The sequence below is a fragment of the Monodon monoceros genome, unplaced genomic scaffold, assembly GCF_005190385.1.
Source record: "Monodon monoceros isolate NGI ecotype Baffin Bay Population unplaced genomic scaffold, NGI_Narwhal_1 Super_Scaffold_7, whole genome shotgun sequence".
NCBI lineage: Eukaryota > Metazoa > Chordata > Mammalia > Artiodactyla > Monodontidae > Monodon > Monodon monoceros.
Window position 1 is genome coordinate 69,681,414 of NW_021703784.1, and position 17,601 is coordinate 69,699,014.

The 17,601-nt window shown below is 42.9% G+C and overlaps 1 protein-coding gene across 3 annotated transcripts in view; it reads right to left on the reverse strand.

Annotated features, from left to right (window-relative positions):
* SERGEF (secretion regulating guanine nucleotide exchange factor) overlaps window positions 1–17,601 on the reverse strand; it is a 219,028-nt gene that overhangs the window by 82,000 nt on the left and 119,427 nt on the right. For all 3 annotated transcript variants that reach the window (XM_029207459.1, XM_029207457.1, XM_029207458.1), the window contains one exon: window positions 2,448–2,484. In XM_029207459.1, the coding sequence (XP_029063292.1) occupies window positions 2,448–2,484 (37 nt within the window). The remainder of the gene's footprint in view (window positions 1–2,447; window positions 2,485–17,601) is intronic.

Consider the following 17,601-nt stretch of genomic DNA (forward strand, 5'->3'; position numbering starts at 1 on the left):
GCTTCTCTATATTCTGTTCTAGTCTATTCTACAACCATTTTGTGCCTGTCACGTGGGTGACCCAGCACCAGGCACTGAGGGCCTGCATCTCGGGGATGAGACTGAAGGCAGGGAAATCCACCTAAAGTAGGCAAGGGCAGGAGGGGGGAGCAGGGAGCTGGCTGTGAGAGCCAGGCTTTCAGCTGGTAGGAACTCTCCTCCTCCAGCTTGTCCCCCTCTTGCTGGCCTCTTGTCAGGGCTAACAGGAGGCTTCTCATCGCTTCCTGCTATACAACTTGCACCCTGCAGGGCACCCACTGAGGGCCCCCTTCCCCAGGTGTCAGGGAGCCTCTGATCCCGGCTCACATGCAGGCAGGTGGACATGTCCAGAGTCTCGTGACTGGGCCCACCTTTCCTGACTCTGGAACCATTCATTCAGCAGATTGTGAGCCAGGCCCCAGGCATTGGGGACAAAACAGAAAATAAGAGGTCTGCCCTCGAGGAGTTCATCAGCATGCCATGCCCTGCTCTCCCACCGCCTCTGCTGCCTTCCTCACTTGGGTAGTAACGCTAGACACACCTTTCCAGAATGTTATCATTTCTCTCTCCCAACCAAGAATTACTTCACTGGAACAGTTACACTAACAAGTGATTCTCCCTTCTCCCCACCCAGACCAAGAGAAATGAAAAAGGAATGGAATTATGAATTAATTTCTTACACATCCCCTATATAGTAACAGGTGTTTCACACACGTTATCTCCTCTAATCCTCACAACAATCCTGCAAGGTGGAATTATCCCCATTACATAGATAAGGGGAAAACATGGAAGCTCACACAGAGATGGAGCTGGTTTAAACCAAGGCTGTCTGCCTGCAGAGTCTATGCTCTTTCTCCAGCCCTAGGCTGCCTATCGGCTCAGCCTGCCACCCTGCTGGCTCTGGCCTCCTCCTTCAACTGGATTTTGTTTTTTCATGTATTTAGATTCCCTGCAATCTTATTGTTTGTGCCAACCTCTCTCCTAGTCCAGTGACAGCAGCAGCAACATCCTAGGCACCGCCTCTGATTCTTTGATTAGCTTGTCTTAATTACACCCAGGCTGGAGTAGTTCCGGTGTAACATATCTGGTGTTGCAAAGCATGCAGGTTTGCTGTTACATTTTCTCACTCCCTCTCTGACTCCAGCGCTTTTTACTCCCCACCCCCTCTGCTGGCTGTCAGCCTACCTCCTCTACTGTCCTTGGTTCCGCCTCCTTGCACATCACATTCGGGCCTACAAAGTAGTGCTTCAAACTGCTGCCAACCCAGGCAGCTGAGCGAGCCAGTCTAGCTTAATTCAGAAAACAGTGCTTGAGTCTCCGCTGAGGGCCAGGCACTGGCTCACTGCTCTGGGTGCTGCATATAAGCAGGAAACAAAAGGAAAACACAGGGGCCTCGCCCCTCAGAAGCTGAGAGAGGCTGGGAGAGGGAAGTACACAGGACAGACATCACCTACTCAAGGCAGATAGCGATGGGGCTGCAACAGAGTCCTGAAATGTCAGGGCTGGAGAGGACCTTGGTTTCCTGTTTTCACCCCTCCCTATCACAGATGGGAGAGCTAAAGCCCCGAGGTGGGCAATTACTTGAACTAATGATTATCAGAAAATAGCAACGAACACTTCTAAAACCCTTACCAGGAGCTAAGTGCTCTTCTAAGCGCTTTACATGTATCAACTCCTTTAACCCTCACAACAACTGCAACAACCCTATGAGGAAGATGCCACTGCCCTCCCCATTTTAAAAGTGAGAAAAATGAGGCATGGAGGGCTAATCACCTTGTCTGTGTGGGGCCCGACTACCTGAGTTCATACAGCTAGTAAGCAGAAGCCTGCACTGGACTCAAGTAGTCGGGCCCTACACTGTCTCTTTATTGTACCGACTGAGTCTACGTGTGGAAGTAATGAGAAGGCTTCTTGAAGGAACTGAGCACAGGCCTGATTATAAAAACAGTGAACCTTGGTTATTCAGAGTCAGTAAGAGGAAGCCTCAATTTATCAGAGGCTTGGGAGTTCCAGAGTGACATGAAACACATGGCAGCGAGGGCAGTGAGCAGAACCCACCATCTCCAAAGAAAGAGCCAAGCAAGAGGAAAGAACTCGGTGCAAAGGATTTATTCAAAAACCAGGAGCAGCCCAATCCTCTTCCCCTTTTATGTCTGGCTTTTTACACAGGATGCCCCCAGCCTGTAAGATCTTTAATATTCCCAAATGCCACTTCCTGAGGCAGGGAGGCCAGCTCAGGCACCTTTTTGAATAGAAATTTTTAGAAAAAGGGCTTCTGGCAAAGCCTTGATCAACAAAGGCTTCCATTTCCCAGACTCTTCCCCAACATACACAGACGCATGCACCCTGGCCTTTGGTTAACCAAGAGTCCTCCAATTCTGCGCATGAGTTTCAGAATAAACACAGTTATCAGTATACTAATTACTTACCAATCACTGCCAGATTATGCTCTGAGCCACAGGAGACCTGTAAAGAGAAAGAAAATAAGTTACATTAAACAAAAAATATATTTCAGCCATTATATTTTATGATCAGTTATATTTTAATGATAACAACATCTATTTTTTGGCAAATTTTAGGAAGTAGAAAGGGGCATCATGTACAAAAGACTATAGTTACGATACACTCATGACTACATAAAAAGAAAAAGTGAAAAAACAAAAAACCGTTGAATGGAAATACACCAAGGTGTTAAAGTATTTGTTTTTAGGCAGAGACCATGAGCGATTTTTTTTAATCCTTTCTTCTTTCTACGTTTTCGTATTTTTCAAACTTTCTATAATGAACATGTGTTACTATAAAAATGGAAATATAAGGGAATACAAATGACAGTTTTGGAAAACTGAGCTAAAAATCCATCACTCTTATCTGGACTGATAAAATGAGCAAAGAATTCAGTGGAAACAGACTTGCCTGAGGAAAAATTCTTGACTTTTCCTCATCTGCTCACTCTCCCTTTCACCTTCCAGCCACACAAACCACCAGCAGTTCTCTGAACACAACATGTTCTCCCAACACCTCCAGGCCTTTGCACATGCTGTTTCTCTGCCAGGAATGCCCTCTCCTCAACTGCCTACCTAAAAAACTTCTACTCATTCTTTAAAATTTCAAAGCATCCAGAGACTCTCTTGCTGTTGCTTCTAGGCAGACTCAAGCACTCCTTGCATTATGCAACTTATATGTACCCCCACTGCAGCAATCATCTTGTTGTCTTTTACATTTTTTCCTGTCTCCTCACTAGACTGTGTGTGTCTTGAGAACAATGCTGAGACTTGTTCCCCTCTGTATTACACAGATGGACTGTACAAAACCTGGGGCTCAGTTAACACCTGCTAAATGAGAGAATGAATGAAAGAACAAAGTACATAAAGAACAAATACCTAATACATAAAAGACAATCATTTGGGGTTCTGAATCCTGTGTCTGCACCCAGTGCCTTTCAATCTCCGCATGTCCCAAATGCTACCAGAAGGAAGTGATTGGGAATATAAGAGTATAAATGGCTCCTCAGGTACTAATTAAAAGGAAATCGAGACTCTGGAGAAGCATCCTGTGACCTTTATCAGGATGCTCACTTTAGCTCCTGGCAAGAAAAAGGCTTCAGGTACATATGGAATGTCAATTGGAAGAGTCCTGGAGGTCACCTAGTCCAATCTTTAACACTACAAGGTGCCAGAGGAAGTGTGTGTCAAAATGAAGACTAGGGGGCTTCCCTGGTGGCGCAGTGGTTGAGAGTCCGCCTGCCGATGCAGGGGACATGGGTTCGTGCCCCGGTCCGGGAAGATCCCACATGCCGCAGAGCGGCTGGGCCCGTGAGCCATGGCCGCTGAGCCTGCGCGTCCGGAGCCTGTGCTCCGCAATGGGAGAGGCCACAACAGTGAGAGGCCCGCGTACCGCAAAAAACAAAAAACAGAAAACAAAAAAAAAACTAAGACTAGGGTCTCTCTGATTCCCTGATTCTCACACAAGTTCCTTTCTTGGTGCTATAGCTTCTCACTCTTTCCCAGTGAAAAACCACTTGGAAGTGATATTCAAAGGTAATTAGCACAGGCCCCCAACAGTCAAGGTAACAGGCTCAAAAGGCATTTGAGCATTGGAGGCAAAATAACCACTGGTAGGTGAGAAGGGGCAGCAAGGCTTCTGAGGCTTTTTTCTTTGTAAAAGTTATGCGTCCAGGATCTCAGCTTCCACAGGGAAGACGGTTACCCACATATAGGTGGATTCCCTGACACTGTCTGGCAAAGAAGTACCTGTATATTTTTACCCCAGTAAATAATTCCAGGGTGACTAGTCTCTGTGCTCCTTTGAGGCAGGCTCTGTATCTATCTGAGGGGTCCCCCCCAGGCTTCACCCAGGCCATACACACAGCATAAGTTCATCATATGCTTCCTGGTTATACTGAGGCTGGTTCCCTAGGTTGTGTCATAGGAAGCTGCTTAGATTGAAGAACTGGGAAAAAACTCAGATGTCTAACAACAGGAGAATTCTATGTAAATTATGGTAGAGCCATCTGATGACTTGGAAATTATGCAGCCTTGGAAAATGATGTTTACAATAAAGGAAAATACTCGTGATAGCCTATGAACTGGAAAACCACATAAAAACTGTATATGTAATATGATCTCAAATCTATAATAAAATATGAATAAAAGATTGGAAGGAGTTATTCCAAAAAGTTAATAGTGATAGCCTCTGGGCTAAGCATAAAGGAGGCATTATGAGTATGGTTTTCCCTTTGACTTTTTTTATGGTCTCTAAATTTTACACACTATTTTTATAATCAGAAAAAGTATCTATTAAAAATAAGAAAAATAAACATAATGCAGTTCCCACCATAGAGGGGAAAAAAACCCTTCCTGGCTATAAAATAAATATGCTGTAAAATCTGATATACTCTGAAGTAGTGGGGAAAAAAGATTTGAAGGAAACAAATTATAAGGGTAGCTGTGTCATGGTGATGAGATTATAAGATTTTTTTCTTCTATTTTCTATTTTTCAAACATTCTTTAACTGGTGGTAGCAGCAGGATGGCTGGTAGTGGTGGTGGGAACAATAAGAGCAGGAATTAAAGCCACCATATTGAGGACTCATATGTGCCAGGTGTCATGCCAAGGCTCTTTATAAACACTATCTCATCTTCCTCATCACGATCATCTTCTCAGGTAGGTTTGACTTTGCTCATTTTAGAGAGAAGAGAACTGAGGTTCATATACATTACATAACTTTCCTAGCTTGCTAAGTGGCACTGCCATAGAACTAAAACCCAGGTTTGCCTATCTCCAAGCTCATGTTCTGTACTGCTAGGTCACGCTACCTTTGTGTTTTAAAAAATAAAGTTATTTCATTTTACAAAATGTAGGCAGAAAGGACCTGCCTCTGACTGCCCGGGCTCACCCTGAGGCTGTGGGCTGCAGAGCTGACCAGCCTTGAAGACCAGGGGCTTCCAGAAACAAGCCACTGACAAATGCCAGCGTCAGGCAGGAGACGCTGCTGTGAATTAATGAGCGAGACAGTGATAAATGGATTTTGTCAAGGCAATGTTGCACTTGAAGCTCAAAGCTCCCCGCTGTTTCTTGCTGTCTGTGCACTGGCACAGAGGTCAGGAGACTGAACACCACAGGCCACAAAATCCCAGCACTACACTCCTTCAACAAGATTGTATCAATGACCATTTGCTTCACATTGCTTCTGTCAGCATCTACTCACTGCCCAGCTTTCTAGAAGACTCTGTTAACAATGGCAGTATGCCCATGAGAAAGGGATTCAGATCCAGGAAGCCAGGTGAATCCTAGGTCCTCTGCTTTCGGGTTCTGAGAACTTTGGCAAGGTATTTAACCTCTGGAGCTTCAGCATTCTCAGGCATAAAAAGTAGAAAACAGTATTTTCCCATCTGCCTTACAGAATTGCTAGAGGACAAATGAGACAACCCATCCCCTCACAGCCATGGGTCTCACCTTCCTTACATACAACTCTGCACATGCCATGCCCCTATAGAAAACCCTCCACAGGATCCCAGCATTGGAAGGGCAAAGTCTAAAGTACACAGTATGGCTCACAAGGCCCTCAAGTGTAGGCCCCTGTTTACCTCTCTGGCCTCACTTCTTCCCCCTGCTACTCATGAGCTCTCAACCCCAAAGAACATATTCCCTTTTTTCTATTCACACTACATTTTCTGTAAGAATATCATGTGATTTCAGGCTTTTATGCATGCTAGTCTCCTTGATGTGACTTCCCTTTCTCCCACTGTCCATCTAGCAAAATCCTCTAAGATTGCTTAGGTCACCTCCTGGCACAGCGCCACGCATCATGGCCCTTAGCACACATGAGATGTCTGCTTATGAACTGTGTGTGTTAAGCACCTCTGTCTCTCAGAGATCCAGCAGGGTGCCTGCCCAGTAACATCCCTGTCACACAGCCCAAGTACAGGGCATGAAGAGGCCCAAAGACGCTGGCCCAGAGAAGTTAGATGGTCCCAAAACAAGTGTGAGTCGTGGTGTGGAGACTCCAGGCAAATGGAGACAGGCACCGAGATGCACAGTGAGGGCTCCAAGGGCACTAAAAAAATAGAGTGTAGAGATGATGGGGTATCAAAAGCACAGGATTGTTCCAGGAATTCTAGGACAGCAAAGCACAGTGGGCCACCAACAGAGGTCAGTCCTAGGTGACAAAGTCCCACAGTAGGGGTTCCGGCTTGCTGGATGGGGCCTTCAAGATACAGGGGGCACACCTCCCCAAGGGTGAGGGATGGGGGACAGAGGAGCCTGTGGAAAGTTGTCCTGTCTCAGTGCTGCTCAAGTACTAGAGGGGTCTGCTCTGTTCAGGCAACTGAGCCTGAGGAGGCAGAGCTGCAAAAAACAACTTCCAAAGCCCCAACTGCCACAGGGACAAGATCTCCCAGCACCCCTCCTGCCAAGCTAGACTCCATCAGCTCTTGTGAAGGGAGCCGGAACTCCCCTTGGGGCTGGAACCCACTAAATACAGTTGGACAGGGATGAACTGGAGTAAGAATTGACTGGTAGTAGATGCCCAGTAAATATATGCTGAATACATTAATGGGTTAAATGAATGAATAACTAAATGAATAAGCAAAAAGTAGATTAATGTAAAAATATTTGCCAAATGTTGAATGCGAGCACTTCAGTTTCCACCGGTACACTTGTACCATTTCTAAAAACAGCTGACAGGCCCTTATTGAGAGCTTATGGCCAGGTACCTGGCTAACTGCTTTGCTTGTATTATTTCATTTAAACTTATTCTAAATCTAAGATTTCTTTGTTACAACTGCTTTACAAATGAGGCAATTGGGGTTCAGAGAGGTAAGGTAACTTACCAGTGTGTTACAGCTGGCGGAGGTGCAGAATTCTGTGACGATTCTCGTTCAAACTTTGTCCTGTTAACTGTCTAAACCCTTCCTATTCCCATTCAGCATGGAAATACACCGCCACCCAGTTCTTACATCTGGCAACCCTGTGCCAATTATCAAGGGATCTTATGCTGGGAGAGCCCCAGGTTTACTAGGCTCAAACATCTTCCTGGGGCTAGGAGTACCCACCTCTGGATCTATCAAGGGCTGTTCCAGGGCTTTTTCTTGGGAGAAATGGCTGTAAAACGGCAACAAACATTTGTCCTGTGCCTTCGCTGTGGAAGCTATCACCTCTCGGGGAACTCCACCAGGTTGTTCAACTCTACACACTTTGAACGGGGAAATCAGAGTGGGGCGGGGTGCGACCATGTCTCAGGGGAAGAAGCACTGAGATTCCAAGGAGAGGAACCACGCAGAAGCCAGGACCCGAGACTCGTCCCCATCACCAACCAGGGACCATCCTCAGCTTCATCCCAGCGCCGGGGCGGCAGCTCAGGAACCCCCCCATGGCGCGCAGCAGCCTGAGGGGCCTACTGATTGGTTCCGCCTCACGCCAATGGGCCTGGGCGCCGGCCGATGCTATGGCAACGACGCGCACGTGTGGAGGCACGTGACGGCGGGGTGGGGCGTCCATTCCGTGGGAGACTCTGCTGGGGAAGTCTTCGGCTGCTCCGCTCAGGCTCCCACCCTCACGGCTAGTCTTTGGCAGGCGCCGCCCAGCCCGGGGGCAAAAAGCAGGCTGGGAAGAAGCTTCAGAACGGCAGCGTCTCATCGGCCCGGGTTAACAGGGAAGGGAATGGGCGCTTCAGTGCAGCCTTTGCTGAGCTCTGCCCTAACCCAGTTGCCATCTGCTTAGAACTCTGGGAAGACAAACCAGAATTTCCAAACCTGTCAGAAAAGCAGGCTGGGAGTCTGGACATGTTTTACAGCAAAGTGCAGTCCTGTCAGCCAACGGAGCTTTACCCCTAGGCTCAGAAATAGCCTCAAAGGAGGTCCTGGTGACAGCAGAGAGGCAGCACAGTTGCTTGCTTCTGGAAGCACCTAGCCTTACAAAGACACCTTTAACTCCCTTTGTGAGGGCTTCAGCTTTTGACTGAAGCCTAGATGTCAACGGAGGCCAAAAAATGAGACCTCTGGGCCCCGAGGCTCCATCTTGTCCTCCACCTCAAAGTCCAGGGGCAAAGAACCCATTCTCCCTGCAAAGCAATTTTTTTTTGCACATTCTATACGAAAATAAGTCTTAAACTAGGTAAGTCACACTCGCTATACACCCAGGTCAGCCTTGATCCAAAGCCTGTGAGCTTAACCACTACACATACTGCCCCTCTTCTTCTGATACTGGTTCCAGACTGCCCCAGTCACTAAGGCTCAAACTCTCAAGTGACTAACAGATCTCTGACTCTTTTATCTCCCTCCTACTCTGTCTCAAGATCCTGGTAACTCTGCCTTCTCAATATCTTGATTTTTCAGTTGCTACCATCTTAGTTCAGTCCTTTTCACTCCAACCTGCATGCTTTTAAGAGCTACCTAAAAGCATAGCTTTTGCACGGTTATTTGCACCATTCTCCCTTTTCCGTACCATTCTAAACCTTACCAACTTTACAAGACCCAGTTCAAAACCCACTGCCTTGAGGAAGTCTCCCAGATCATCTCAGCCCCTAAAAGATCTGCCTTCTCTCAAATCCTACCACTTGCCTTGGCTAAAGTTTGCTTTTGTCAAACCTCCTTTGTACTGTTAATAATTTGAGTGTGGCGGTAGGGTATGTCTCCCCAGGCAGTGTTGGGTAGTGGGAAGCGCTCTAAGTATGGAACCAGAAGACCTGGATTTGAGTCCTTGCCCTGCCACTTCCTAGTCATATGAGCTTGGGCAAATCTCTTCACTTCTCTGGACTTCAGTTCCCTCATCTTAAAAATGGGATATTAACAAACAAGTGAATCTCATACATCCTAAAACCCTTTCACACCACCCCCCAACTTCCACAGAATAAAATTCACTTTGAGTTTGACCCTGTTCTGCAGATACATTTCCAGAACATATAAAATATATAATTTGGGAACATGTAAAAGGAAACTATAAGTGTTAGGAACTGGCATAGGTTCACTATGAACAGTTCATTTCCTTTTTCAACAGAGTTACTCTACTGGCAGATAAGGAGAGGACTTGAGAAATGTCTACTGAATTTGAATTTAATATATACAATTAAACTAAACAGGCACTCGGAATGCTTGCTTTTCCCATACCGCATTTCTAAGAAAATTCCTTTCTCCTAAGTTGTTATGTTGATACTATGTGCACCTGTGGCCTAATTGGTGTGGATGGGCTATGGGTGGATACCTGCCCAAAGCAGGTTAATGCATAGATTGGCCACAGCCTGTGAAGTGGCTTATTGTGGAAATTCTGCCTGAAAAAGGTTGTAGGGTGTGAGTCCTCTAGGTGGTAGCTGGAGCCGTAGCTGGAAGATATAGACCCAAGAAAGGTTAATATACAGAGGAGCTACTGGCAGAAGAGTCAGAAGCAGCAGGAACAAACTAAAGAAGAGTAGCTAGGTCACTGGAATGTGAGTTTTCTAGATCCTATTGCTGACGGTGCAAGAAAGTCTAGATTTTTGAGCTGCCTTGTGTTCTAAGTGACCTTCCAGTTGTTCTTTTATAAGGCATTTGCTTCACCTGTTTCCAGTACTCATGACCATCCTTACAATACTAAAGTAACCTGAGAGTATCTCTGATCCTTACAGACGAAAAGCGCCTAACACAGCAATGCATCTGAATTTCAGTAAAGGCAACACCAGTAAGTTACTTATGCCCTTGAGAACAGGATACAACCATGAGAGCTGAACAGCCAACCTCAAGATAGGTAATTAACAGATTCGGGCCAGCCAAACATCCTACAGCATGCTTCTCAAAAAAACTGAACCCTTAAGTATGGAGGTTCCTTAAAAAACTAAAAATAGAACTACCATATGACCCAGCAATCCCACTACTGGGCATATACCCTGAGAAAACCATAATTCAAAAAGAGTCATGTACCACAATGTTCATTGCAGCACTATTTACAATAGCCAGGACATGGAAGTAACCTAAATGTCCATCAACAGTTGAATGGATAAAGAAGACGTGGCACATATATACAATGGAATATTACTCAGCCATAAAAAGAAACGAAACTGAGTTATTTGTAGTGAGGAGGATGGACCTAGAGTCTGTCATACAGAGTGAAGTAAGTCAGAAAGAGAAAAACAAATACCGTATGTTAATGCATATAAATGGAATCTAAAAAAAAATGGTTCTGATGAACTTAGTGGCAGGACAGGAATAAAGAGCAGATGTAGAGAATGGACTTGAGGACACAGTGGGCGTTGAGGGGGGAGGGGAAGCTGGGACGAAGTGAGAGAGTGGCATGGTCATACATACACTACCAAATGTAAAACAGATAGCTAGTGGGAAGCAGCCGCATAGCACAGGGAGATCAGCTGGGTGCTTTGTGACCATCTAGAGGGGTGGGATAGGGAGGGGGTATGGGGATATATGTATATATACAGCTAATTCACTTTGTTATACAGCAGAAACTAACACAACATTGTAAAGCAATTATGCTCCAATAAACATGTAAAAAACAAACAACAAAAAAAAACGGAACCCTTTCCATAATAGCCAACACAGGCTGCAATTTAAAAAGACTGCCAATACCAAGGGCTGATGAGGATGTGGAAATCTCTTACATTGCTGGCAGGAATATAAATTCAACAACTGCACTGAAAAGTTGTTTGGCAGTATCTACTAAAGGTAAATACATACATATACATATACATACACACACACACACCCAAAACAAACGATACTTACTTCCCAAGTACCCAAGAACCCAAAATAAAAAATTACTTACTTCCATCAAAAGACATGTACAAGAATGTTCACAGCTGCTTTATTCATAATAAAAACATAAAATTACCCAAATACTGATCATTAGTAGAATGAATAAAGTGTAGTATAATCAGAATACTTTATAACAATGGGGAAAAAACCCTACTGCTATTCAAAACATGGATAAATCTTCAAGAAAGTAGTGAACAAAAGAAACCAGACACAGAAGAGTAAATATCGTATGACACTATCTACGTGAAGCTCAAAAATAGGCAAACTTATTTCAAATAAATAATATAACTGTTCTGAAGGAGGGGAAAAAAGAACCAATCCTAGTAACTTTTTTTTTAATAGATCTTTATTGGAGTATAATTGCTTCACAATACCGTGTTAGTTTCTGTTGCACAACAAAGCAAATCAGCCATATGCATACACATGTCTCCATATCCCCTCCCTCTTGCGCCTCCTAGGTCATCACAAAGCACCGAACCAATCTCCCTGTGCTATGCTGCTGCTTCCCACCAGCCAGCTATTTTATATTTGGTAGTATATATATGTCGATGCTACTCTCACTTTGCCCCAGCTTTGCCCTCCCACCCATGTCATCAAGTTCATTCTCTATGTCTACCTCTTTATTCCTGCCCTGCAACTAGGTTCATCGGTACTTTTTTTTTTTTTTTAGATTCCATATATATGCGTTAGCACACGGTATTTGTTTTTCTCTTTCTCACTTCACTCTGTATGACAGACTCTAGGTCCATCCACCTCACTACAAATAACTCAATTTCGTTTCTTTATATGGCTGAGTAATATTCCATTGTACATATGTGCCACATCTTCTTCATCCATTCATCTGTTGATGGACGTCTAGGTTGGCTCCATGTCCTGGCTATTATAAATAGTGCTGCAGTGAACATTGTGGTGCATGTCTCTTTTTGAATTATGGTTTTCTCATGGTATGTACCCAGAGTGGGATTGCTGGGTCATATGGTAATTCTATTTTTACTTTTTTAAGGAACTTCCATACTGTTTTCCATAGTGGTTGTATCAATTCACATTCCCACCAACAGTGTAGGAGGGTTCCCTTTTCACCACACCCTTGCAAGCATTTATTGTTTCTAGCTTTTCTGATAATGGCCATTCTGACCGGTGTGAGGTGATACCTCATTGTAGTTTTGATTTGCATTTCTCTAATGATTAGTGATGTTTAGCATCTTTTCATGTGCCTCTTGGCCATCTGTATGTCTTCCTTGGTTAAATGTCTATTTAGGTCTTCTGCCCATTTAACTGGATTGTTTGTTTTTTTGATATTGAGCTCCATGAGCTGTTTGTGTATTTTGGAGATTAATCCTTTGTCTGTTGTCTCATTTGCAAATATTTTCTCCCATTCTGAGGGTTGTCTTTTTGTCTTGTTTATGGTTTCCTTTGCTGTGCAAAAGCTTTTAAGTTGAATTAAGTCCCATTTGTTTATTTTTGTTTTTATTTCTGTTACTCCAGGAAGTGGGTCAAAAAAGATCTTGCTGTGGTTTATGTCAAAGAGTGTTTTTCCTATGTTTTCCTCTAAAAGTTTTATAGTGTCTGGTCTTACATTTAAGTCTTTAATCCATTTGGAGTTTATTTTTGTGTATGGTGTTAGGTAGTGTTCTAATTTCATTCTTTTACATGAACAGCTGTTCAGTTTTCCCAGCACCACTTATTGAAGAGGCTGTCTTTTCTCCACTGTATATTCTTGCCTCCTTTGTAGTAAATTAAGTTCCCATATATGTGTGGGTTTATCTCTGGACATTCTATCCTGTACCACTGATCTATATTTCTATTTTTGTGCCATAACCATACTGTCTTGATTACTGTAGCTTTGTGGTATAGTTTGAAGTCGGGGAGCCTGATTCCTCCAACTCCGTTTTTCTTTCTCAAGATTGCTTTGGCTATTTGGGGTCTTTTGTGTTTCCATACAAATTGTAAAATTTTTTGTTCTAATTCTGTGAAGAATGCCATTGGTAGCTTGATAGGGATTGCACTGAATCTGTAGATTGCTTTGGGTAGTATAGTCATTTTCACAATATTGATTCTTCCAATCCAAGGACATGATATATTTCTCCATCTGTTTATGTCATCTTTGATTTCTTTCATCAGTGTTTTATAGTTTTCTGAGTACAAGTCTTCGCCTCCTTAGGCAGGTTTATTCCTAGGTATTTTATTCTTTTTGTTGCAATGGTAAATGGCAGTGTTTCCTTAATTTCTCTTTCTGACTTTTTGTTGTTGGTGTATAGGAATGCAGGAGATTTCTGTGCATTAATTTTGTATCCTGCAACCTTACCAAATTCATTGATTAGTTCTTGTAGTTTTCTGGTGGCATCTTTAGGATTTTCTATGTATAGTATCATGTCATCTGCAAAGAGTGACAGTTTTACTTCTTCTTTTCCAATTTGTATTCCTTTTATTTCTTTTTCTTCTGATTGCTGTGGCTAGGAATTCCAAAACTATGTTGAATAAGAGTGGCGAGAGTGGACATCCTTGTCTTGTTCCTGATCCTAGTGGAAATGCTTTCAGTTTTTCACCATTAAGTATGATGTTCACTGTGGGTTTGTCATATATGGTCTTTATTATGTTGAGATAGGTTCCCTCTATGCCCATTTTCTGGAGAGTTTTTATCATAAATGGGTGTTGAATTTTGTCAAAAGCTTTCTCTGCATCTATTGAGATGATCATATGGTTTTTATTCCTTAATTTGTTAATGTGGTGTATTACACTGATTGATTTGCGTATATTGAAGAATCCTTGCATCCCTGGGATAAATCTCACTTGTTCATGGTGTATGATCCTTTTAATGTGCTGTTGCATTTTGTTTGCTAGTATTTTGTTCACGATTTTTGCATCTATGTTCATCAGTGATATTGGTCTATAATTTTCTTTTTTTATGATACCTTTTTCTGGTTTTGGTATCAGGGTGATGGTGGCTTCGTAGAATGAATTTGGGAGTGTTTATCCCTCTGCAATTTTTTGGAAGAGTTTGAGAAGGATAGGTGTTAGCTCTTCTTTAAATGTTTGATAGAATTCGCCTGTGAAGCCATCTGGTCCTGGACTTTTGTTTGTTGGAAGATTTGTAATTATGGTTTCAATTTCATTACTTGTGATACGTCTGTTTATATTTTCTAATTCTTCCTGGTTCAGTCTTGGAAAATTGTACCTTTCCAAGAATTTGTCCATTTCTTCATGGTTGTCCATTTTATTGGCATATAGTTGTTTATAGTAGTCTCTTATAATCCTTTGTATTTCTACAGTGTGAGTTGTGATTTCTCCTTTTTCATTTCTAATTTTATTGATTTGAATCCTCTCCCTCTTTTTCTTGATGAGTCTGGCTAAGGGTTTATCAATTTTTGTTTATCTTCTCAGAGAACAAGCTTCTAGTTTTACTGATCTTTGCTATCGTTTTCTTCGTTTCTATTTCATTTATTTCTGCTCTGATCTTTATGATTTCTTTCCTTCTACTGACTTTGGGTTTTCTTTATTCTTCTTTCTCTAGTTGTTTTAAGTGTAGCGTTAGATTGTTAATTTGAGATTTTTCTTGTTTCTTGAGGTGAGGTTGAATTGCTATAAACTTCCCTCTTAAAACTGCTTTTGCTGTGACCCATAGGTTTTGTGTTGTCGTGTTTTTGCTGTCATTTGTTTCTATGTATTTTTAAAATTTCTTCTTTGATTTCTTTAGTGACCTCTTGGTTATTTAGTAGTGCACCGTTTAGCCTCCATGTATTTGTGTTTTTTACAGTTTTCTTCCTGTAGTTGATTTCCAATCTCACAGTGTTGTGGTCAGAAAAGATGCTTGATACGATTTCAATTTTCTTAAATTTTCTGAGGCTTGATTTGTGACCCATGATGTGATCTATCCTGGAGAATGTTCCATGTGCACTTGAGAAGAAAGTGTATTCTGCCACTTTTGGGTGGAATGTTCTATAAATATCTATTAGATCTATCTGGTCAGTTGTGTCATTTAAAGCTTGTGTTTCCTTATTTATTTTCTGTTTGGATGATCTGTCCATTGGTGTAAGTGGGATGTTAAAGTCCCCTATTATTGTGTTACTGTCGATTTCTCCTTTCATGGTTGTTAGATTTGCCTTATGTACTGGGATGCTCCTGTGTTGGGTGCATCCACATTTATAATTGTTATATCTTCCTTTTGGATTGCTCCTTTGATCATTATGTAGTGTCCCTCCTTATCTTTTGTAACAGTCTTTATTTTAAAGTCTAGTTTATCTGATATGAGTATTGCTACTCCAGCTTTCTTTTGAGTTCAGTTTGCATGGAATATCTTTTCCATCCCTTCACTTTCAGTCTGTATGTGTCCCTAGGTCTGAAGTGGTCTCTTGTAAACAGCATATATATGGGTCTTGTTTTTGTATCCATTCAGCCAGTCTGTGTCTTTTGGTTGGGGCATTTAATCCATTTACATTCAAGGTTATTATAGATATGTATGCTCCTATTACCATTTTCTTAATTGTTTTGGGTTTGTTTTTGTGGGTCTTTTTCTTCTCTTGTGTTTCCTGCTTAGAGAAGTTTCTTTAGCATTTGTTTTAAAGCTGGTTTGTTGGTGCTGAATTCTCTTAGATTTGTTTGTCTGAAAAGCTTTTGACTTCTCCATCAAATCTGAATGAGATCCTTGCTGGGTAGAGTAATCTTGATTGTAGATTTTTCTCTTTCATCACTTTAAGTATATCCTGCCACTCCCTTCTGGCCTGCAGAGTTTCCACTGAAAAATCAGCTGATAACCTTATGGGGAGTCCTTTGTATGTTGTTTTTCCCTTGCTGCTTTTAATATTTTTTCTTTGAATTTAATTTTTGTTAGTTTGATTAATATGTGTCTTGGTGTGTTTTTCCTAGGGTTTATCCTGTATGGGACTCTCTGTGCTACCTGGACTTGGGTGACTATTTCCTTTCCCATGTTAGGGAAGTTTTCCACTATAATCCCTTCAAATATTTTCTCAGACCCTTTCTTATTCTCTTCTTCTTCTGGGACCCTATAACTCGAATGTTGGTGCATTTAGTGTTGTCACAGAGGTCTCTGAGATTGCCTTGAATTCTTTTCATTCTTTTTTCTTTATTCTGCTCCTCGGCAGTTATTTCCACCATTTTGTCTTCCAGCTCACTTATTTGTTCTTCTGCCTCCATTATTCTGTTATTGATTCCTTCTAGTGTATTTTTCATTTCAGTTATTGTGTTGTTCATCTCTGTTTGTTTGTTCTTTAGTCCTTCTAGATCTTTGTTAAACATTTCTTGTATTTTCTCAATCCGTGCTTCCGTTCTATTTCTGAGATTCTGGATCATCTTTCCTATCATTACTCTGAATTCTTTTTCAGGTAGATTGCCTATTTCCTCTTCATTTATTTGGTCTTGTAGGTTTTTACCTTGCTCCTTCATCTTTGAGATATGTTTTTGCCTTCTCATTTTTTTTTTTTATGAGTGGGATTGTGTTCTGTTTTACTGGTTGTTTGGCCTGAGGCTTCCAACACTGGAGTTTGTAGGCTATTGGGTAGAGCTGGGTCTTGGTCTGAGATGAGGAACTCTGTGAGACCTCACTCCGATGAATATTCCCTGGGTTCTGAGGTTCTCTGTTAGTCCAGTGGTTTGGACTCAGAGCTCCCACCACAGGAACCTCCCGCCAGTCCCCAACTCACGAATCAAGATCCTGCAAGCTGCATGGGGTGGCAAAAAAAAAAAAAAGAAAAATAACAAAGTAAAAAATAAAATTAGCCTAGGAAACGAACAGATATGTTAGAAAGAATGTAAAAATAAAAACATAGATGAATCAACAGCCAGAAGGTACATCAGTACCACAATAGTAAAAAAGAGGAGGGAAAAGAAAAAAAAAAAAAAAAAAAAAAGGCAGGGGTTGGGGGGAAGGCTTTGGGCGTGGAGAGCGGGGCCTAAGCAAGGGCGAGATTTGGGCGGTGGGCAGGGCCAATGCTCAAGACCCACAGGGCTGGAAAAGGCCCTGGGGGCTGTGGGGGTGTGTGGCTTAGGCTCAAGGAACAGAAGGGGCCCAGGTGTGCCCCTCACCCTGGTCTCAGAGGGCAGGGGATCTCACCTGGGAGCCTAGCAGGCTTCCTGGGCTCAAGCAGGCAGGGCAAACGCTACTTTGCCCCACAGTCTGGGCAAACGCCAGACTGCTCCTCCAGTCTGGGGTCTGGGAGGGCCCCTCCCACCTGCCTCTCCTATCTCCCTGCCTCCCTCCTATGCCCCCAGGACCAATGCTGCTGGTGGGGGGAAGGCGGGGCCTTGGAGGGCAGGGGACCAGCCAGGGAGCTCAGCAGGCTCCCTGTGCCCAAGTGGGCAGGGCAATCACCCTCCGCTCCTCTCTCACTCCT